Here is a 23,668-nt window from a genome sequence, read left to right as displayed (position 1 = left end):
TCTTGCACATAGAGAAAAATACGCTCGGCTCCGTAAAGTAAGGATGGAAGACATGTGAATAAGTGCCATCACATAATGGTATGCCAGAAATTAGTTGGAGGAAGTTGGATAAATTTGATTGTAAAATTTTAGTAAAATACTGTGCTTGTAAATTATACTGACAACGGAACTTTTTGCAGCGTTGAAGAACCGTTATAAGTATATTATTCCAGTCACCGGAGTCTTACTGTTATGTCACAACCTTTCATCTTGCGACGTTTAAGGCGTCCTCCATCGGGTTAGATAATGTAACTTAAGCATTACTGTAGGCTTTTCAGTCGGTTTTTATGTTTCATAGTCTATGTGCATTCTACTAACCCGAGCTTCACAAGCTGGCGCCATGAATGATCACGAAAAGTTGTGGATGGTTCTTCCCAAAAAACACTAAGGACAAGTTGGCGTCTCCCCTTATTCCAGGAAAGTGAGGGACTGTACTCACTTGTTGAACTTTGAGAAGGGTGAAAGCAATCGTGGGCTGTGTAAAAATTTTCAGCAACCCTAAGCGGAGTGCGCTGTGTCTGGTCAACGGTCCATCTATTATCATTTATTTTTGAAGAGCAGAGCAACGAACATAAAAAGTGAATGCAAGCGATGAATGCGAAAGAGTAACAGGAGAATATGGGAGAAAAGAGAGAAACGTCTCATTCGAGATCATGCCAAGGGCAGTGCCAGTCTGATGAGGTGAATCCCAAAGTATGTAAAGATTTTGGTACGGGAACACGCGTCTAAAGACCAACAACCAAAGAAAGGACAAACAATGGTGAATGCTCTTCAAGGCGCAGTATGCGCTAGCACAGTCAAGAGTCGCACATCAGGCACAAAGTGACCGTCATACTGGGTCTGGTGTGAGATTAAATGGCAAAAATGTACCTTCAACGCCATGTACCACGCATAAAAGTGTCATAAGTACGCAGGGAGCCCACAATGTCAAGCAAACACAAGTCACTGACTGCGACCTTAGGAAGTCCCGGTCCAATAACAGCCTTAGCGGATTGAGGAAAGCAGATCCCTCGATAAGAGATGATCATCTGTTGGTGAACCAAAGAGTCGATATCACAACCGAGATTATGGCGATGATAGAATGTCGATGATAGGTTGAAATCTGGCAAACGCTATTTTTATTGACATTATTACTACAAGACTGCATTAAAAACCCGTTACTTTAGGACCCATTGTATCCTGCGCCGTTTACTCGTTCAAAAGCACTGTATATGTGCTATGTCTCGGTTAGGAATCACCATTTCAAAAATTGCCAAATGATCTGAACGCATTTACAGTCTATCAGCAAACGTCGGCTCACGCGACATAAACTGGCCATATATCTGGTCTTAGTTTAAGTTAGCCACGACACTGAGTGGGCAGTTTATTGCCTATGGCCTCAAATCTCCCTGGATACACACTGTTGCTGAGTTCCATCAGAGAAGTTTTGCATCTTTTCAAGTACCCACTGGCTGCGCCTGCGAGAAACTTAAATAAATGTGATTAATGTGCGATTAATAGGTCATTATAAGAAAACTTTGTGGCTTATATATGAAAAGATTGGAGGTAAAAAACTTTGATGAATTCGCCCATTTTTCGGACATCGGAGCCAACAAGACGAGAAGTAACTCAAAGACAAAAGGGATAACGTGGACAGACAGTATTATCAAAGTAGTAAAGCCGTTACCCGAAAACTGTGCTCACATATGTGAAACTGATGTTTATTACATATTAGTAGTAGCGGATTCCCATCCCGATAGATTCCTCTTAGAAAGCTAATGTATGATCCTTTTTGGGCGTGGTAAAAACCTCTAAAACGTTTAGAAAACACTTTCACATTATTGGCGAGATAAGTCAAAACACGAGAAATAAAAAGACGTATTTTTGTCAGGCGACGTTATCCAAGACTAACAGAACGATTCCAGTCTAACTCGATCAGAAATGGGTTACTTCTCACCAGAATCAGTCCAGCCAAACGACATATTCCAAATTTTATTTCCTGAATTTCCAGATTGGTAGACGCGTGTTTCTATTTATAGGGGTTTTAAACTTCGTCCATGATAGGAGAACTGGCAAACCAAAACACAATTAGACAGACAACACAGTAGAAATTGGATTGTGTCGTAATCAGTGGAGTTCGTGGGCCTCGCACATGCCTTTTACAATCAACTAGACTTTGATAACACTTTTAATCAAATAAACATCCGCTGGCTTTTAAAAACACGTGGAATACATTGCAAACCCTTCGCGAGTCAAATAGCTGCAGTTATGGTTGCTATAATGTGTGTAGTTGAAAGCGCACGTGATAACTAATGCGGCCGAAAAATACAACCGACAAAACGGTTATGAGACTAGTGACAATGTGAAATCGAAATATTTAGAACCAAGAAACTTGGTCGAGCCGTGCGGGCAATAGTTTCTTGCCAGCATAGATGCAAAATAAATTCGTGAAACAATGATGTTATATTTATATGGGTTTTGCTGAAGGTAAACAGAAAGATGTTTCTGCTGGGTGGTTGTTCTAAATGGTTACATCCGAAGAATTCGGCCTCGTAATTATTCCGACTGCTTTCTAACCGGACAGCAAAGTAGGCACCGTTTTCTGAAAGGAGTGCGTTTTGTTCAAATAAAGGGCCCTAACTTATCTGTTTCCACATGTACACTAATTCTAGTAACAGACTTTGGTGTACACATATTTGTAAGATAAGCGGCTCTAAATTATCGTGGTTATGCATTAGATATCGCAAAGCCTGCTTACTAAAGTGAGTTTGCTTGAACAAGAGTTTTGTTGGATGTGATATGTAATTCACATTTTTTCATCCCTTCAGGTGTTTTGTTTTACTAGTTCTAAATACTGCTTCGTTTTTGTAGCTGAGAGGCCTCTCTGTTTGGTGTACTCTCCACAAGGTTGACGAATGAACATACAGAATAGTTAGAACTTGTTGTTTTTCTGTCTATGCATTTCTTCTGTAATAGACCACAAGTACCGGTGTCGCTTTAGTATTTAACAGAACATGTTTGGTTGACGGGATCACACTTACTGAATGAACAACTGTTCCAGAGACCATAAAGTGCTAACTTATAGCTTCATGCAGTCAAAACTAAAACGATTTCAGTGCAACAGACTGTGTGCGTGCGCGCCTAAGCACGCGTGAAAACAATCGGGAGATTTGTTTGCCTTTATGTATTTCAGGTAATTAGAATCTGCTGTATCAAATAGTTTAGAATATCACTTTTCATATACTAATCTAATTGAGTGGGGGAAAACACCTTTTAGGAGTTGTGTACGTGACTTTCAACGATCAGCCAACTTCTGAGCTCATTGACACCGAAACCTACCGGCACCTGTTTTCCCAGATTCAAAAGTGGTTACATGGGGGCTGTGGATCACATTTTGCAATAAACAAATTATCTGTATGAGTTAACTCAAAACTTCATTTCAAAACTGACGACTTTTAAGACATCATATATTTTGTTGGATGAGAGAGTGTTGGTAATGAACGTCAGTCCAAATCATGCTGTGGCCATTTATATAAATTTGATATATAGACAGTGCTACATGAATTACAAAAACCCTGACACATGCGACAGACTGTACAAACGAGAACTTTCGGAAACCAATAAATTTACCGCCGTTGGAAAGATAAAGAGATGGGGTTGGGTCCTGAGAAAATGACACTGAAAGTAGGGACAATCTAGCTTTACATGGATATAACATGGAATAATTTAATTTGCGTTAGGTCTCTTTCGGCTCACTGCGCACAGACGGTATATCCTCAGATGGTGGCGAAAATCTGCAGGGCAGTTGCCAGGCTCGGCGAGCAGATCAGCTGTAACATCACCAAAAGCCGATTAATCCTACCGAACCATCACTATTTAGACATGCTGTAATTTGCTGGTTCTTCTGTCCACGGATTAGAACGCCTTACTGTATGCTAATCAGCGAAGACAGAGCCACTCACATAAACTGCAGGACACATACGCTGGGAAGCACGGATTATCATCTGTTAATTTTGGACGAAAATCGGTATTTCATTTACGCAATTCCGCAAAATGGTTTTTCCAGATTTGTGTACTATAGGTGAAAAGGGAGCTATTTGCGGTGCAGGTCAAAGCGAGCCTAGAAGGTAAATTACTGGGTTTAGTTTGTCCATCTCCTGTTCACATAACTCATTTGGGTACGCTACCAAGACGACATCTATAGAGAAACGAACGAATGTACGAATATTTGTTTGGGCTTTGGACAACCGGTAGTGATATAATTTTGCATCCTGTTTGAGGCTGTTTGCAGATCCCGAGCTACAGTTGAGCTTTCCTAAGGTTCTGAAGTTCACTCAAACGAACCATTCATATTCCGCCACCTTTGAACAGTAAAACTGACGAGTTTCCAATAACAACTCAATGGGAGATATACATATACTTCTTAACGAAGTTCGTATTGATAGGAGACCCAGCTGAAACTCGTGTTTAGGATATTTTTCAGCAGCGAATTCAGTTGAAGAATTCCACGATCGATTCGGCTGGAATACATTTGATTTTTTCGTCAGCATTAACTTAATTTCCAAGTGGATTGATGTCGCCAACTGCAAGTAACTGGGGATAAAAGGTTGAAACAAACTCGGGAAATGCGCTTAACTGATGAGCCACAGGAAGGGTGACATCGGTCGTGCACTCCGAAATGCTTTCATCAACCATTTGAGTAGTGCGTTCCATCTCGATGAAGCTTGCTCACTTCTCAAGTGCAAAAACTATGCAGCACCATGTTTATGTTTTAATTGGAAGTTGCTCAAAATAACGCTTATCATTAATCGGATGAAATTAATTCCAAAGGATGAATACAAACAATGGGTTAGAGTTCCTAAAAACTATATGCCTTAAATTTTGCGAAAATAACTGTATCACTATACTTTGGCCAAGTAGGTCACATTTGAGTAGATTGTGCATTGAGATTCTCATTTCGGGGGTTAATTGTAGTTCTCATTTTTTGTACATCAAACCAGTCTTCAGTCTTCAGCAGAATAGTTGTTTTAGAATAGTCTGATTTCAACCATGGTGTCTTCCAACCTTGTCAGTAAACGAATCAAAGTTGTTCCTGCACACATCTCTTGTATTCGCTTTGGTAACCGATTGTGAAAAAAACATACACAGGTATTTGGTTTTGTCACGCCTAAGATATACATGCTGATCAACTCAAATGGTGTGTGACGAGTAACGATATTGACTTCGGATGTTTCTGTTTGTCTCTACATTGAGGTTCATTAGCCTGGATGTGTGATTCTATCAGAGCAATTTATTTCTAGTAGATTTGTTTTCTTCTGTTTGATTCCGGTACCACCACGTGATCAGTCGATAGACAACAGCAGTTGGCGCATGAATATTAGTTTGGTGAACGAAAGCTAGGTGAAATTTCCGATCCAGCGATTCACAGTATTCGGTACTGCGTGTGATGTAACACACTCAATTTTCTCTCATGGTTACTGCGTGATTGTGAACAGTAGACATTGCTCTGTTCCTTTAAGTAAGCTTACGAGGTAAGGTGGAATTGATAGTCAGCAAATTCAGTGCAACTTTGGACAATCTCCGGGTCACAGATAATTTTCTTTCCATTTCTTCAAACTGTCTGCAGTAGAGCTCTTTTTGTTCCCCGCTATACCCTGTTTTCTGAATATTTTTCCCGCCAACGTTCGATAAAGCCCAACGGTGGTTCATCGGCTGGATAGATGCCTGGATGCCAAACCATAGATGTGACATCGCAGAGCCAGATCGGTTGATGCAAGAAGCCTGAAAACCCGATGTAAACCCTGAATGGAGCTGTGGACGAACGAGCACAACCCTACCATAGACTATCGACCGGCCTAAACATTGTGGCTGAACAATGAGCACTGGTATCAGCGCCAGCTTTCAGCTGTTTAAATTTCGGTGTAATGCTGTGGCTCTCCAGGTACGACGCCATATGAGAGCTACCAGGAGCTGCCCGAAAAACCTTAGTAGAAGTGATCGTGAATAACCTTGTGATATTCCAGCAATCCCACGGTAATAACGCCAGCCTTAAGATGGCAAGGTCTTGTTGTTAGAAATTAATGAAAACATGTTTATCGTCCGTGCTCTGTGAAGCAATGAGGACGCTTTTCAACTAATGACGAAACATCGTTTTTCCCAGATCGACCGATGGACTTTTCTGTTTGTTTACTTTTGTCCTTTTCAATGACAAGCTTAGCCTAGAGTGTTACAATACTTCGGTATCCATGATGTTCTTTTGGAATGACTGCATCAAATATGACCGCGTCCAGCTAATTCCATGATACCAACCAGGATTTTGCCAGCACAAAAATGCATACCGATTATATTTTGATTTCCTATCTTCCGTCGGCCTTCCTCCCATCCAGAAAGACATTCTTGTGGTCCAATCGGACTCGATTTCCTACCTCAAATAAATTAAGTAGGGGAAACTTTTCCACAGTTTAAGTTTAAGCAGTTCAGCGGACCTGTTTAAAGGGTTTGTAGCGTTGGGTTATCCACACAGTTTGTTTTTACTTTGGAAGATTTCATTTACTCGAGCTCAGCAGACTTCAGGAGCAGTTGAGTATCGTAGAGTAGTTGGTCTTGCAAGTAGCGAGCGTCTCTGCAGATTTGTCGGGCCTTTGACCAGTCCACTTGTCTTGCATGAGCTATGAGTTCCTGGTTTCATTACACGACGGTAACCAGTGTTTGGTTTCTTGGTTTCTTTACTTCGTTTTATCCATCAAACCTTCTTCAGATGTCACAAACCTTTTGTGAGGTCAAGTTTTGAGTTTCGAAATTCCTATTCAGTGGCTGTGTTTGAGAGTTGTTACTTTACAAAACTTACATTCCTTTGCCAAGTAGTAAAAAAGGCAGTGCCATTTTTGTCGAAATAATCATTTTATTCCACTCAATTTAGCTGAATTATTTTAAGTGCAGCCTCCAATGTGTGATTTCATTGCAGTCTATCGACCTCTGCAATATTTCTTCGGAGAATCTGTAGGATAGCACCGTCAAGACAGTCGTACTGAGTTCCCAGCTTGCTTGGGCGAGGAACAGTTAGTTTAAAAATAGATAACGTTATGCAAATTAGGACTGGTTGAATGAAGTGGCTCCAGTTGAATGCCGAAGCTGGTATTCTAATATATGAGTACATATATAATTACTATCTATTAGTACATTATTGTTATATATTATTATATATATTATATTATATTTTATCATATCACGTTAATTATAGTATTGTTATTCTACATTGTTATATATGTTATGCATTAGTATATGTTGTTAGTATATTAGTATGATATATCTGTATATTACTGTTGTTTTCAAAAAGCTGGAATCAGCACGTTGGGATCCTGGGCGAAGATTTTTATTATGCGGGACAAATGGGATTGTTATCACGTGAAGTTTTAGCTTCCTTATTGTAGAACTGATACTCCTATCCTATACAAAGATTTAGCGTGTTTGCACTAATTTTCCTCTCAGTGGTTAGTTGTCACGTTCATTCGTCCAGTTTCAGAGTTTAAGCAATGGGCGATTGACTACACCGATCTGGAAGTATACTGGCAGCTGCTACTGATCATTAGTCCCAAAGAAAACAAGCAGACATTTTCGAGAAATACACTCATGTGCAAATCAATTTGGTTTTCACGGGAGACTCAATTAAATCTCTCGTTTATGATGTCCTCCAGCTGCATGTGCTGCACACAGACAGCCCCATGATTCAGTTGGCTCGATATTCGAGATATCGCAGTATATTTTCATAAAGGAAACTACTCGCAAGTTGCTGAGTAGTTTCCTTTGTGAAAGCAGACATTTTGCTCAGGACAGTGTCTGACGAAGCTATTGATATTCGCAGTTGATGCATATGGCACGTATGCACAATGCATCCATTCTGTTGAACAGCCCGTCTTATTTAGGATGTTTGTGGACTAGATTGCGCAATTCCATATTTTCACTTACATGCCGGAAATCGTTCCACATTACTAGGGTACCTCAAAATGTGACTGTTTTGTGGGCAATATCTTTTCTTTGCAGTTAGATGGTGAAAGGTCATTCAAAGATCATCTGAAGAGATACTCAGTAAAATGTGTAGGTTAGACTGACAAGCTGGTCACATACCTAGTCAATCTTGAATTGTTTATTCGGCACACGGGTTTTTTATGTACACATTGGTTCTCACGCAAAACCTGACACGTATGAAGCTAAAAGCTTAAAATCGTTAGGATATTTACGAGAGTATAGGGAAATTCTTGTGAGCAAAGAATTTGCGGATCGAGGGTTTGAAACATAAACTGACGGTCTTGGAGTCTATAGGTTCCTCTTGTAGAAATAGGTCAAAGCATCTCACATTGTAATCCACAGCATGTATCTTTTCAGAAATCTAGAGTAGAAAAGGAAAAACTAGTATCTACGAACCTTTCTCAGAAATAATGCTTCAAGAGCCCGTGTGTTTTGTGAACTGTTGAAACGAATTAAACTGTTTGAGAGATTGAATCAGTGCTCATATAACACATCGATAAGTACAGCACAGAAAACCTACTAGCTTTCAATATAACGTGCAAATCACAGGTGAAAAAAATGTCGTCCTACGTGCACTCTCAGAATAAACTCGGGCACATCTAGTTGTTGTCTTGAAATTAATTCTTATCGATTGTACATTGCAAAAGCCCAAGTGCTTTAATGGCCACTCAGGGAATGTCACGTTATATGCATAGCAAACCCGGAAACACTGGGACTTTTGTGCTCACTGTCCTCATACTAGATTGTGCACGCAGTTGCTTCCGGATAATATTTTATGGCTTCCAGGTGGGCAATGGATATAAACGGAGAAGACATCACAGTAACTAAGCATTTTTATGTTTTATGTTAGCTAGTTTAAAGTAATTTTTATTCGGGTTGCATGATGCTCATTTGTTCAGTCCGGATGCATCCAGAAACAGCTTAATTTGTGCCTAGGGACAAAATAATTCGGCGTTAAATTCGAAACCAGTTATCCTACAAACAAGCCAGGCTACTTTGGCCAATAAACGAGTAGTCGGTGTAAATACCATTGAAAGCACGGGGCTTCATTTTAGAACTTAACTGACCAAACCGGAAGAGATTTGGTATAAACAGTTCCAGTATTGCAGTTTCATGTTACGTTATATCCCACGCCTCTTTCTCCACTCCGGGCCTAAAATTTTTCATGGGTTCTATTGTGACCTACCAGCTGAAAACATGCGCTTTTAGTTTTAGCATTTGGTTACAAATTGTGAAAATTTTATACTAAACCCTACCACACATGTCTAATATGACCTGCACGGAGGGGTATCAAATGTTTGATGCAAAATGTTTCTATTTAGGTTGCCGTTAAGACTGCTTATTCTACTGTTATGGGTAACTGACTTCAGTCTCTTGTCTTTCTGCCTACTCACCAAATCTGTTGCTTGGGTATGCTTCTAAGGAAGCGTACAATATTGTGTCGTGGTCGTATGAAGACGATCTGACAGAATAAATATTCATGGAGAAGTTGACTGGGTTGCCGTCATAAGATCCAAAAAAGAAGAACAATCACGGCAGGCCTCCAAAGACCTGTCTGTTTTATGAGCTGCTTCAACGATTTTCACGGCTACAAAGGACAGCCAGAATGACGTGTGGTTTACTTAGTTTGAAAGCTGGTTCTTCACTGGTGAGACATCTCGACCAGGTTCTGGTGACTTGTTCCGATCCGACCATTTAACTTCACCTTGGCCACATCGTTCCTTTCTTCCTCTTAATGCTGTTTTCATATTATGATAATCTGAACTTCCGAAGAGTACAGCCTGGTTACCAGTTAGAACCTCGAGATCGGTCTAAACGTTCTCAAACTACATGTTCTGATGTTCAGGCGTAGCATACTGACAGTGTCAAATCAAACTCATCCAACAAGCAGCTACGCTCTAAGTGTCACTACCAAAAATATTAACATTGCGATTTTTCAACGTATATAACTAACATTTTCGCAATACCCGTTCATTCTCATTCAACCGCAAACCACTCTTCACCAGAAAAGGAATCATCTTGTTGAAAGCACTTGAAAATATTTTTCAAGTCTATTTTCAGTCTATTCCGATCCTACTTGGTTATCAGAGGGCTGAAAATATTCATTCGAGAGAGCATTACTACCACAATGTGAACATATTTTGAGGCTCGATTTCTATAGCCAGAGTCATCGTTAAGCGATTTATTCTTGCTCAACTGTATACAAAATATCCCTCATGCCGTTGTTTCCGAGGAGATATCCAAAATTGTTGCCAAATGTGTCATGGCGGGAGGTCCCAAACTGCAGCACATGGGAAGTTTAAAGTCGCAACGGAAGCAACTGACCATAACTACGGCAACAGTGCTGATATTGAGAGAGGAAGCGCGTTTTTCCAGTTTACTTGAGTGCTTCGAATACCCATGGCCGTTAGTCTATCGTGAAGGAAAATGCTAAAAACGGCAGCCGCAGCAAGCGGACCTCGAAAACATTTTTGCTGGATATTGGAGCAGCACAGATATCAACAGCTTATGTCACCATTCTAATTTCATCCATCTGTCGTGGAAGCTGAATCCATCTACGAAATAGTTATCTTGTTCACAGAGATGTTCGGCTAATGTGCACATCAATTTATCTCAATTTTATCACCTTACTCAGAGCAACCTGTAAAGATTTTTCCCACTCCTTCCACTCTCTTCTTATTACAGTATTCTATTCAGTGGAGTATCCCGGTAAGTGCACTGTAAAACCTCCACCTGTTCTCACTTCTGTTTGTGGGAATTAGCATTTTTTTTTCGAGAGATGAATTCTATTTGCCATCCAGGTAGTGCTTCTTTTCATTATTTAGGGGGTTCCGGTGGGCGCCCTCTGTGTGCAGAGATCTACAGATTAGAATTAGCTAGACTGATCTGGATTTCACGATCGTGCACTCACACCTTCAGCTATGAAGTATTGATTCAACAAGACAGGGGATGCTTTAGTAAGACAACACAAACGTGTGTTTATTTCAGCTGCAGAGGAGTTTTCTTTGTGTTTTGGTTGCAATATGACATGAGATAAGCATCTTAGATAGATTGGAAGGTGTTTACTGTAGGAAAAGCTGAGCAGATGGAGAATCTGGATCATCCATACCCCCACATTTTCTGAGCCCGCAATACTGGCCTGAAGGGATACCAAATTGGGAGTGTAACCGCAAGCTGCGGCCGTTGTTCGTCCCCTCAGTAGATTTTACACAGTAAATATCTTATTTTGTGGTAACTGGGCTATATGTGCGCAGCTTGTCAGACGCAAATTCAAGTTCAGCGCAATTGCAGAATGATCAGGGCTCAAGAATGGGAATGACTGTAATAAGCTTTGTCGATTGTCGGTAGTTTGAGGAGACTTAGGGATTCTAATGAACTTTTCATACTGCGGGTGAAGCCACTGTACGCTGAAAAGCGGGTAGGCACTTTCCGGCTGTTTCATCTTTACTTAGCACCAGCGCGTAGATTGGGAAAATCCGGGGGTTTGTCAACTTCCGACTTTCTGGCTAGTAGTAGTTTTGAACATGACGTTTCTGTCACGACTGGTCTTCGCTGAGGCAACGCTGAGGAGCCACCCGTCGCCGGTCGGTCAAGTGCCGCAACTACTGCCGCAGAGGTTGTGCGCTCGAAACCCACTAAAGTTTCATAAGGTGCGCACTGCCGTTTATTTCCAATGAGGGTGAAACAGCGTAAACTGACTTTTTTACAGGGCAAAGTTTCCAATAACTTACTTTCAGCTGCTTAAACTCCAAGTTGTTGCGATAAATTTCAGTGGCGCCTTCCGAATGGCTGTTAGCTTACGGTGTGCTCTCCAAGGACTGCCCAGAGTGCCAGAAATCCCATAAGATGCACGTCTTTTACCTTCGAAACTGTCAGCTGAGAAGCCAAACAGCATAGGATAGCGTGGCTTGAGCCATGTTGTTGAAAAATGGTGATGTTATATACAGGTTTGGGTGCTGATTAGTCATTCTTGTTCCCATGACACCGCATCTGAACGCTTGACCGGATGTTGGGGCTCCTAAACTCATCAAAGGTGTTCCTTGGGTGTTCAGGACAAAATATCTGTACCACAGGATTGTATCCGAGAAAGGTTTTCATTATCATCAACTTAACTACGGAAGATTTCCATACTGTAGCCAGTATGCTGAATCTAAGACAGTGAACATTTTGTTGATATTATTTTGGAACACCTTTCCCTGAGAATTCTGTTGAAAAGTAAACTACTCACTTCTTGTGAGCGATCGGAAATCAGTTAATTATTACAGTTTTTTCGAGAAAACTAAGGCAATACCACACACCTGAAGCTTTAATTTATGATGAAAGTCACCCAAGTTGATTGATGGGCACGAGATGGCTCAGTAATGGAATGACTTTGAATTGACCCAAGTGGAGTGAGAACAGGTGAAATCAATAGTTTCTATCCAAGCGAGTATAATAAACCATGCCATGCAGGTAGGGACACACAATGTATTGATTTGTTACAGATAGCAATGTTTGACTTGAAGTGAGGGTAGTTCACAGCGGGTCTACAGTTAGATTTCAGTTTCATGTGAATGGTTGCACAATCCGCTGTCCTTCGTTTAATTTGAAACGAGTTAACTAACCTTCCGCTGATGCACGGATGAACCCATGAAGAGGGAGTGTCGTGATCTTTATAGAATAGATCAACGAAATGGCACGTACCATGTTCAACCATTAAGCATTTTTTACTTTAATTATTCTGAAAGGTGGGAGCTGCTAGTTGTTAACGGCTATTATGACGTTTTTGCTTTAGTTTACCATTTGCATCGCTTCACAAATGTCGGCAGTAGCTGTCACCGTTTGAGATGATTTGATTGATTAACTAACGTGTTACTTTGTAATGGTATTCCAAAAAGGGCTTTAAGTTCATCTTTGGTTTTTCATATTTATCCAAACTAGGATTTATTCGAAGTTCATCAGTTCCCACCCACATGATGGGCACTTTGTTTTACGGCGAATATCCGTTAGCTGCATTTTTTGTTTCATATTTATTGATCTCTTCGTAGCTGCGGCGTTGCATCACTGGGGACCAAGATAGATGGCGTCTATAAAGTTAGGCACAGTTCTTAAAGGTATTGGGTCTGACAAGGTTACGTGTATGGTATTTTGACGTATACCACCCCCGGAACGGTGATGTATACGATTAAAGTAGTAGAAACAAATGATATGCAGGTAAGCAGAATGAATAACTGGTTAATGTAACGGATTACCTTTTATTCCGATGTTGAAAAGCTACTACTCAGGCCACATTTGTCCAGTACCATCCACCAAATACGATGGTATCATACGGCCCTGTTACAGCAGTAAGCAGGATACTTGTCGACAAATGCGTCTTTCTCAGCAACCCTGCATATTGACCATGGAAACACGTAAGCGGAAGACGAGTCTCGAATGTTTTCAGTGCCATTTCATGTAACACCAACTATAAGTGTGAAGGACAAAGTCAGTTGTTTAAAAACCAACTCATATAGTCGCCTAAAGACAAACTGGAATGAAGTCCATTGTCAAAGAAAACTTCAGGTATCCCTTCGAATACGCATGAGCACTCATCTGAGATTAGTTATATTCAAAGCGTATAAATGTAATGGATATATTGTAACTGGTGCGACAACTCATTCGATCAAAACGACTACATCTCAAGGATTCTATCTCATGGTTTTCAAATAGCGGATGCTTGTTCGTAATCAAGCCTGGTAAACCTATGATACGCTTTTGTTCAGCAGATAAGCTTACAGCACGATCCTCCTGGAATCGGACGATCTTAGTATGAGGAGTAATGAGATAGTGGTATTCAGTCTCTATCGATTCTGTGTCGATTCCTTAAATAGTGCATTCATCCAACATTCAGCCTGGTCAGCATGATTTAGCTTGTGCGTTCTGTTCGTATACTCAACAGTCCGTTGTGAGTAAAACTAAAAAGACAGCATCAAGACCCACTGAATCTGTTTTTTTTCGGAGTTGTTGCTTGCAGGTTTGTTCTTCTCTTCTTCCCAGGTAAAATTCTTTCGGCAAAGCGTGTGAAGCTTTCACTTGCTGCAAGCTGTGGAGGCCCCAGTCTACGTTCTGCTCCTCTGAGTGATCTTAAAGAGAGTGAAGGAGGTGTGTTTCCTTCCTCTGGCTCCAGTTCATCCGGTTACCATTATTACATTGCAATCTGTTACCCGGAAGTTGTGTCAAAACGAAGAACTTATTTATTTGAGTCTATTTTCCGGTAGAAGTGCAAAATGGCAGTGATGTTGGAAGGTTCCTTGGCACATTCGTTGCTGTAGTATCTTCGATATCACTAGGTGAACTTTTAGTCTCATACTCTTTTAAATCATAACAGGCTCTGAAAATTTATGCCATATTCCTGGCTGCCTCAGTTCAGATTATTCTGTCAGAAACCTGAATCCACTCTAGAGGATGATTTGGGAAAACAACCTTTTTATTTGAATTTTGTGATCATCCTTGAGTCAGAACAGTGGTCTAAACGACATCTTCTTAAGCTCTAGTTTGATACGTCGAGCCTCTATGGTAAAAAAAGTGGTTTCCGCATGAATGCATAATACAGACACAGACCAGAGTGCAGAACGCGGCTGTTCAAGGGCAGAGTGATGCTTCTGTGATTTATGTGGATTGCATCGTCACATGGATTGAACCAGCACGCGGGGAGTTGTCCGGTCATTGTGAACTACGTCTGCAGCTGCCTTGATCTGAAATGTCAAGACCATTGACGTGATTATTACTGGGGTTCCTCGACACTCTCACCAAATACACCACATTCGGGTATTCGTGGGATCAGTTTACCACTGCAAACTTGTTGTTGGACAACACGGTCTTTATTTGCCGTGGAAGAAAAAGAACAGGACAACTTTTCTACATTGTTTTGGTTTCCAGAGTGGTAATTTTGAGACTACACGGGGTTCGACCAATTAGAAAAAGTCCTTTTGCTAATTATGTCTGAATTTCCCCTCAATTTTACCATGCCTTTACTGAATGTAGCACAATCTGTAATTTTTAGGGTAACTCAGGTCCTGAGCTGACTTAATCTACTGAGTTCAGTTTTGTCATACTGCGCATCAAGTGACTTCCGGTAGCTCTTCCCCAGAGAGAGTGCACGCAATTTTCTTGGGCGAACGATTGTTGTATGATGGTTTCTCTCTTAATTCCAGAGTTATTTCTATAAGTTTCCGACACCGTCATTTTGCACCCCAACGTACAACATGTGTACAACCTCTGTGAATAAACAAAGCGCCTTTACTGAGGTAATCAGCGGACGTGATCCGCGGTTACATATCAGACGACCAAGGTATACGTCAATAAAACTTATCCCCTTTTATGGTTTGTCCAGGGTCGACACATGTGCCTCACCAATAAAAATAGCACTCAGTCAAGTGTTATAATTCATTGTTTCCAAATGCGTCAAGTAATGAGGAGCTACACTGTGATGTACTAGTAACAAAAGGGACACACAATAAGTATTCTTCACAGTCATTTTTCCTCTCACCAACAACAAACAGCACAGTATTCTGCGGCAAGCCAATGTCAAGCTTTCTGCCTCTTCGTTTCGTGTGAAAAAGAGTTTGCACGCTTCATTCTTATGGAGTACCATCACCTGAAGTCTCTGCATAAGAGGAAGGAATTGTGCCGAACTCAACCGCCGGAAACCGATCTCTTGTTGGTAGACTGACATCATGGGAGCAAAATGTATCCTTCCAGGTGGTCAGCTGAGCAGCAGAGAAGTTTAGGCTTATCATAAATCAAGGACGTCATCGCGACACAAGAGAAAACGTTATGCGTTTGGTAAAGTGCAGTCCAGGAAAAAAAGTGACTTCAGTGGTTCGACCCGAATATCTCGATGAGTTTGCGGAGTTAGATGCATATATTCGGGACGAAAGCATCTAATTAACACTTTAGGTGCTTACATTGATTTCACTCCCATTCAATGGTGGTCGACAAAAACGTAGATCGTGCTGCGCTGTCTACGTTTTGAAATTTTTACTGCTGGACCAGTCAGTATTGCACTCATGCACTGGCCAGTTCTAGAGAATGACTGCTTTTCTAAGTGAAGAATACGTACTCATATACACAAGCGATATATACTGATGGTTTTGTTTTGTTTTTAACACAACGGATAACCAAAGTTTCTTTGGGATAGCTAGTAATTGTTGTCCTTTTCCTAAAAGTAGCCGTGTGCGCTGTTCTGTTCCAACATCATTCAGCACAAGCGATGATGGAACTAATGTGCAAAGGATTCCTTCATTGAAAGCCGAGTCAGTATATAGCGTGGTTGACGGGGTTTCCCCAAAGGCTTTCTGTACTGCACTAAAAGCATACTTTTGGAAGCAATAGATCGTACGGTACTCGGTTCCCAGAGGTATCAGATGTTCTCTCATGTGTTACGGGATTGGGGAGAAAAACAACCTCTCTGAGCCAACAAGAGATATCATCCGGATTCCATGTTTTTGGCTATTAGTTTAGGATTCATTGAAAACTATTCACCAGTGCCTTTCTGAAAACATACCTAATTCTAACCTTCGTATGCTGGCCAACCTCGTAGGTAGTAAGTTTAGCTACTTTAGTTAAAAAGTATTCATTGTTCATGTTTTTGTGGTCACGGACTGGTCAATGGATGCTGTTGTGCATGTCTGTTACTTGAGGTCCCTTCATCCTCAGTTAAGTGTTCCATTTTTCCTAGAAAAAACACCGTGGATGCTTTTAACCCACGCAACAACTTAACCTTAAACGACCCGCCCTTGCATCACAACATTCAGCTACATGCCCTGTATAGTGGCCTTATTATATTCCAGCTGATGTGATAGTCAAGATGAAAAAGTTTTTTCTCTTGGAAAACAATACGTACAAGTATGCTTCAAATGTTCCCCTGCTGACCTTCATCAACCATACAGGCGGCGAATTATCAAGCAATAAACACCTATATCCTGGAAATCTTTTACGCCAAAACACAAGAAAGCGTTTGTTGATGACTTCTATTTAAAGAACACTGTAAATTAAAATTCAATCATGATTTATTCGGAAATTAGTGCTACTATAATTTGCATTGCAGTCTACTTTGCTTAACCACGTGATTTAGTTCAACTTAGGAACAATTTGACAACTTTGTAGATTGTGGTAGATGCGGAAAAACACTAATTAGTTGTAGAGTTTGGTCATCATACACCGCATCCACGGAGAAAGCGGGAGATAATATCAGGTAATTTGACCGTTATTCGATCTCCGTAGGATAAAACTCAGAAACAATTCAGTTCAAAAGAGTTTGTCAGTAGCACAGCCAGTATATGGAATAAGCGGCGATTTGAACGTTGTTGCTTTCGAGATTAGGTGGGAGAAACACAGACGAAATACATACGTTCAGCGGACGAATAGTGGCAGCTTTCTTGTCTCTTCCCACTCCAATATAAAACAACTCCCTGGCAATAAAACAAAATGTCCTCACTTCGCACTATGTTCAATTGACATTTACTTGTAAACCGATGGCAGCGATAATCTGGAGTAAGAAAGTACGAGTGTTTGCTCTGAAAACAATATCCAGTAGGAAAACCGAAAATAATGAAGGATCATCACTACTGACTGTTTTTCCAATGCAATATGCCGACGTTCAACTTCATTCCCTGAGAGAGCAGTACATTTTTCGAGTGACTGTGTAATAACACAGTGGGGGTAATTTGTGCTGCAACTTTGTTCTGTAAGCCATTAAGTTTTACTCACACGAATCTTGACTAACCTTGACAAACTACTGCCAAGTAGTGTGATCTTGAAAAAGAGTTAGGAAACAACTGACTCGTCCTTTATAAATTTCAACAGTTTTTGTTCGCTTCTCACTATAAGTTCACATTGTCCTGACACTCACTCAGTATCCGCTTGATAATGGAGTGAAATTACTATCATGTTGTACGCTATTTGATTCAGTTATATATAGACTCAGAAGAGTGATGACCGCTGTCATTTTGTCTGACTGTTAAGGTAATCTTCGTACAGAGGTTCAGTTGCTCCATATTTGGGGACAAGGCTCAACAATTTGTGATTATGTGGCAGTCTGATTTATCCGTAAGAACCTTTGGATCACAAATATGAGAAGGCTGAATGTGTTGAACTTTACGCCAATCTTGGCAATCTCCGACTGCTTCTCTAAATAATCGAATTTGCCAAGTATTTTGTCGATTGGAGTGGAGCAAAGCCAAGTACTACCTAGTACACGTTCAGGTGCATTTCGGACGAATAGGATTACGGAGAATAAGGGGACGGAAACAAAGCAGGCTACAAGCGCAACCAGTTCGTTTGGTTGGAACTCAGAACCTCACCCAAAACGTGTCACGGACTTTTACCTAGTGAAAAAAACGTTTAGAAATACCTCTGTAGAAGCGGAATTAATCGTGAAGATTGACCTCGTATGAAGTAGTCTTGAAAATCAGGAGGCGAGGAGACGTGTTTACTCGGAAAATCAATGTGGAGGATCATAGCACAAACTTGATGGTTGCACTATTTTCCATCCAATCGGATCAAGAAGCATGTTACCAAAGATGAAATGTGGAAGTGGTCCTTCATAGGAAGTCCAGATATTGCAAGCAAGAGTAATAGGTACCAGCAGAGGATTATGCAGAAGGTTTCAGTCCTCAAGATGAACCTGTTGAGTGTATATGACATTCTACGTTTGAGCACAAAATACAGATTTTCGGACTTTGTTTAAGATGGGCTAAACATGAGGGATCATTTGAGTTTAGCTGAAAAGGTTTGCAAATGTCGCTTTACTATCTACCAAGTTGAAAAGAAAACTCCAGTGATGATGAGGTTTCAGTCTCAAGATGAACCTGTTGAGTGTATATGACATTCTACGTTTGAGCACAAAATACAGATTTTCGGACTTTGTTTAAGATGGGCTAAACATGAGGGATCATTTGAGTTTAGCTGAAAAGGTTTGCAAATGTCGCTTTACTATCTACCAAGTTGAAAAGAAAACTCCAGTGATGATGAGGAAGAAATCCTACTGAGCACCTGTCGACTTCTTTAACTGAAAAATTCTAGGCCGTTGAGGAACGTTGAGGCTTCTTGATACTCGCTCATGGATCCATTGAGCCTTGTCTGTAAATCAACGTAAACTTTCGACGTGTCGTTTGTACACCAAAAAAATACATCAGCATAGGTAGAGCAAGTTAAACGATCTGGATGAGCACTGAATACTATTGTCACGTCCTATTATGACGCTTCCAGTGACGTGTGCTCAAGCAGTCTCGATTTGTCGTAGTGGTACGGTGTCTTACATTCCAGTGATAGGAGTAACTTTGTGCTTGAATTTCATATCTGGGTTCTCTCACAACTGGGTGCGCGATAAGACAGGTGGTTATATTGTGATCTTAATGGAATAGAGTGCTTCGTGACATCTATTCTGCCTGTTTGTGAGAAGTGCTGTTGAGGACTGTCAACAAAATTCAATGTTCTACGTTTCTTTCATCGGTGATCTTTCCAGGAAACGGTTTCGAGATGAGGTACAAGTCTTTACTGTCTGCAAATGAACACTCAATAGAACTAAAGGGAAAACCTATCTGAGCTCTGTGCCGATGTTCCATTAAAACGTCTGATGTCAATAGGTAGACTCTATGATGTGCGGTTTCTTGTGGTAGGCATGATGTCAGAAAACAAGATACAGTGGCCTGTGCCAAAGGATGGAGATCACGATAAACGGACCGTATTTTAGCTGCAGTTGAATGAATCGGCCACAATTAGCTGTTCATGTGACGCATCCACCAAGCCGATTGTGCAAGCTCTTAGCTATCCATCTTGAGCTTTCGTACCATCGTCTAAAACTGCAACAGTGATGCAAATCAAGCTGAAAATTCCTCGACAGAACATATCTTCCTTGAAATATGTACTGCAGTTTGATGTGGCATTTTCAAAACTTTCGAACAACTTAGCTCTTTTAGCCTGCTAGCTATTATCTCATGAAACCACTCGAATATGTTGGGCCCGAGGACCCACAGCCTTTGGAATCACTGGATACTGTTGTGTATAAGCATTTTGAATCCGTCTTAGCTGATCAGGGTACCGCAGCACGATTGGGCCTTTTAGGCACGTTTCGGATACACAGTCCGTGTTGGTTTTCAAAGACGATAGAGTAGGTGAGGAGGTATGTTGACATATAGTATGGGAATTGTCTGCTTTTATGCGAGACAAATGCCTGGGTCGGTTTATTTATTTCGGGGCGAGTTATGGGTGGAAAGCTGGGCTTGCAGTGGGGTTCAAAACTGACTGTTAGATGATCAGGTAGTTGTAGGATTCGTAAAATTGGAATTCACGTTACTGTTGTTTTACTCGGTTTTCACTCTGTCCTAGATTAATTATTCTATGGGACCATAGCAAACAGGAGCAGCACGGGACTGGCGTTTGGCTCTCATAAGAGTTCATTAGAAGTGCATATCGTTGAATACTCTTGGATTTCATCCCCTAACATCGGATATACGAGGTGAGCGTGCTTTCAACCCTCAATCAGATTACGTTGGAAGCAACCGAATACCATATCTGAACAGGTGAACTTCTTCAAGTTTCAACGGCGTAGTTCGCTTGGTCTTTCAAAGAGATAAAAACCGAAGACGGTGGTTATTTGTCAGCGCTTTGGAAAGAAGTTGATAAGTCTCGTGTGCCAAGATAAACAATGAACGTTAAAAGAAAGCAGAAGGGGTAGCCCTTTGGAGAACACTTACATGTTTTGACAGTGAGGTGTGGCACATAATTTAAAAAATCGGATCCGGTTTATGAGGTCGTTCGGATGAAGGTTGATGAAATCAGTCATACCACATCTTTTGAACAGAACCTTCAAGAAAACACATATGCGGATACTGTCTCAGGAAGTCAAACTGAAGAATTGACTGAGCATATCGTGTTCATGATGTGGACAGAGGTTTACACTACAGCGATGAACTGAGGGGTGCCATTATCATAAGTTGAATAAATTTCCACAAACAAATCTGAAATGGAACAGATGAAAATAATGGCTTTGTTGGACATGGACACAAACCTCACTTCTCATCAAGCTTTAATTTTTATAGCAGCGAGACGCTTGTGTTTACTCAGCATACTGGCGAACATTGCTGACTAAGCAATGTTGGTTTGGGACTTTCACCGCGCAGATGCCGAAAAAAAGACCATACACCACACTGCTATCTGCTATCATGTAGGATTTCGTTAGATCCACTACGACTATATGACTTCTCGCGAAGAAAAGCTCTTTCCCTCATGTTTCAAAGGTGCAAAAGAAGCGACGACCAGATGATTTTTTATAAAGGGACTTTACAATAATACTTTTGTTCATCATTCATGCACCTTGAAGAGTAAAATCATGACTTACCGTTGGCGTAAATTTCAATCGGCTGCTATATCCTATTTAACATCGAGTCCGCACAAGTATGGCCTTCCTTATAAAAAGACCGTAAGTTGTTCTGTCCGTATATTTGAAGATACTGCCAAGTCCTAGTTGTCATCAAAGCAGTGGAGAGTGCTCCGTCTATAGCTTAACAAACACTCTCTTCCATTTCACGAAATGATGGCCATTGGGTTTCTAAACAGGGAAACAACACCCAAGTTTTCGTATATTTGTAGGAAGCTTCTCACACACGTCATTGAATCTCTCCTTTACCCTACACATTTTAATTCAGAAATAGTGAACACACCAATCCGGTGACCTTAGAGCCAAGCCAAAAGCTCCTGGACTCTGGGTTATTGTTCGTTTAAGGGCTAGAGTACCGTAGTGTTCACTGTTCATTTGTTTTATTTTTTTGCATTTTGCTGCTGACACTCCCTGGTTGTCTCATGGCCAGTATGTAGAGAGCACATTTTCGTTTGATTTTGTTTTGGCCGGTTAGGCATGGTTTGGTAAACACTACTTGGAATATTAGCGAATATACACTCATCTGCAAACTAATTTGGTTCTTTCGAGAGACTCACATGGAACCCAGCTGAATCTCTCGTTTATGATGTTCTCAGGCAACTGAATGTGCTGCACCAGGCTGGTGGTGGGCTGTCGATGGATTTTCAGCAACCTTATGAGTAGTACATTACAAATATACATGTATCGCGATATTTCAAATATCGTAGCGACTGAAACATGAGGCGGCCCGGTGCAGCACATTCAGTTGCCTGAGAACATCATAAACGAGAGATTCAGCTGGGTTCCAGGTGAGTCTCTCGAAAGAACCAAATTAGTTGGCAAATGAGTGTATATTCGCTAATTTCGTGCAATTTGGTTTCAACTAGAACATAAGGTTGACGGAAACCCGGGGACTGCGCCTACCTGATGAGCCCCAAGAAGGGCGAAACCGGTCGTGGGCTGTCGATGGATTTTCAGCAACCTTATGAGTAGTACATTACAAATCCTCCTGGAGCGGTTTTTTTAGTCTAAGAATTAGGCTGCTATTTATTCTATTATTATTCTCTGTTATTCATAGGCGCCCCACCAACTTACCATTAGTTTCTTTATTTCAAAAATCACCATCTACTGACTTTGATTTCAGTAGATTAACAAGGAGAAAAATCTGAATTAGGTTGGAGAGAAGATGCAGATTTTTTCACATCTCCCTCAGTTCACTTAATTGGTAGCAGAGTGCTCGACCACACTTTGGAAATAAGGCAGCCTTTCAAGCATTTGTGTAGGGTCCTTATAAACTTACACCTATGTATGTTGTTCCAATAAACGTAGTCATGTCGACCCGGCAGAACAGCTGGAAAACTGCCGGCCCGTGCGTCAAGCACGTGAAATCCACCAGTTCTGTTGTTTTTATCACTGTACAAGAAAGACAATCCAGTTTAATCGACAGCCCACGTTTGAAATTACCAGAATGGGCAAGGTGCTACTTCTTATGAAGCCTCAGATTCTTTCACGAACCGACTGCAAGTTACCGAGGGCATTCACGATGGAATAAGAATTTGTAAGTGGAATGGGGAACTCGTGATAGGCATTGGTTAAAAGGCCTCTCAAAGATTTTTCCGACAAACATTTTAAGACGCTCAGAGATGAGACAATAAAAGGCAATTCGGTTTCTGATGCGTGGAAAGAGGCATTTTTCAATACCAGTGAACCCCTCATTCAGTCATTGCATTTCATCCTCGCACTGATGACGGACACCTTTACAGCTCTGATTTCCTGAAAGACAGTCGCTCGTGAAACGTTATCAGCTTGGACTGCCGTGATATCTTAAACAAGTGAAAGCTATCAGATACTTTCATAGAGAGTCTGAACATGTAGTTCTTTGCACATTTTACCAGAAAGATTCCACTGCAAGGAGTTATATATATGTATATATATATATATATGTATAATGAACGCTTCCTTTAAACGGACACCTTTGTCGATTGCTGTAGATAAGTTATTTCTGCAGATGCAATACACATTTGAGAACCATATGGGTAATATACTTTACATATATATAATTGTTATATCTGCTTATTCGCCGGCCTGTGGTATCTGCTGCTGACCCGCTCCAGTGCCTAGTGTCGGAGAGAAGACTCACAGAAGGGAACCCAACAGCTATATTCCAACAAAGCGGGTGCGAGAGCGAGTGCGAAAAGTACAACGGCCTCAAGATTTTTATTGGAAGGACTGTCTGAACCTGGTCCA

General features: G+C 40.9%; 1 protein-coding gene across 1 annotated transcript in view; it reads left to right on the top strand.

The window, feature by feature from the left end:
- The window catches only part of T265_08776 (hypothetical protein), a gene marked incomplete at both ends in the record, with an annotated part of 153,407 nt that overhangs the window by 34,644 nt on the left and 95,095 nt on the right, over window positions 1–23,668 (top strand). Inside the window, 2 exons of the mRNA XM_009174668.1 lie at window positions 10,729–10,752; window positions 14,059–14,163. Coding sequence (XP_009172932.1) covers window positions 10,729–10,752; window positions 14,059–14,163 — 129 coding nt within the window. The remainder of the gene's footprint in view (window positions 1–10,728; window positions 10,753–14,058; window positions 14,164–23,668) is intronic.

The sequence above is a fragment of the Opisthorchis viverrini genome (genome assembly GCF_000715545.1).
Source record: "Opisthorchis viverrini unplaced genomic scaffold opera_v5_234, whole genome shotgun sequence".
Lineage (NCBI taxonomy): Eukaryota > Metazoa > Platyhelminthes > Trematoda > Opisthorchiida > Opisthorchiidae > Opisthorchis > Opisthorchis viverrini.
Note: the sequence above shows the minus strand (reverse complement) of the source record. Positions and strands in the feature narration are given on the sequence as shown.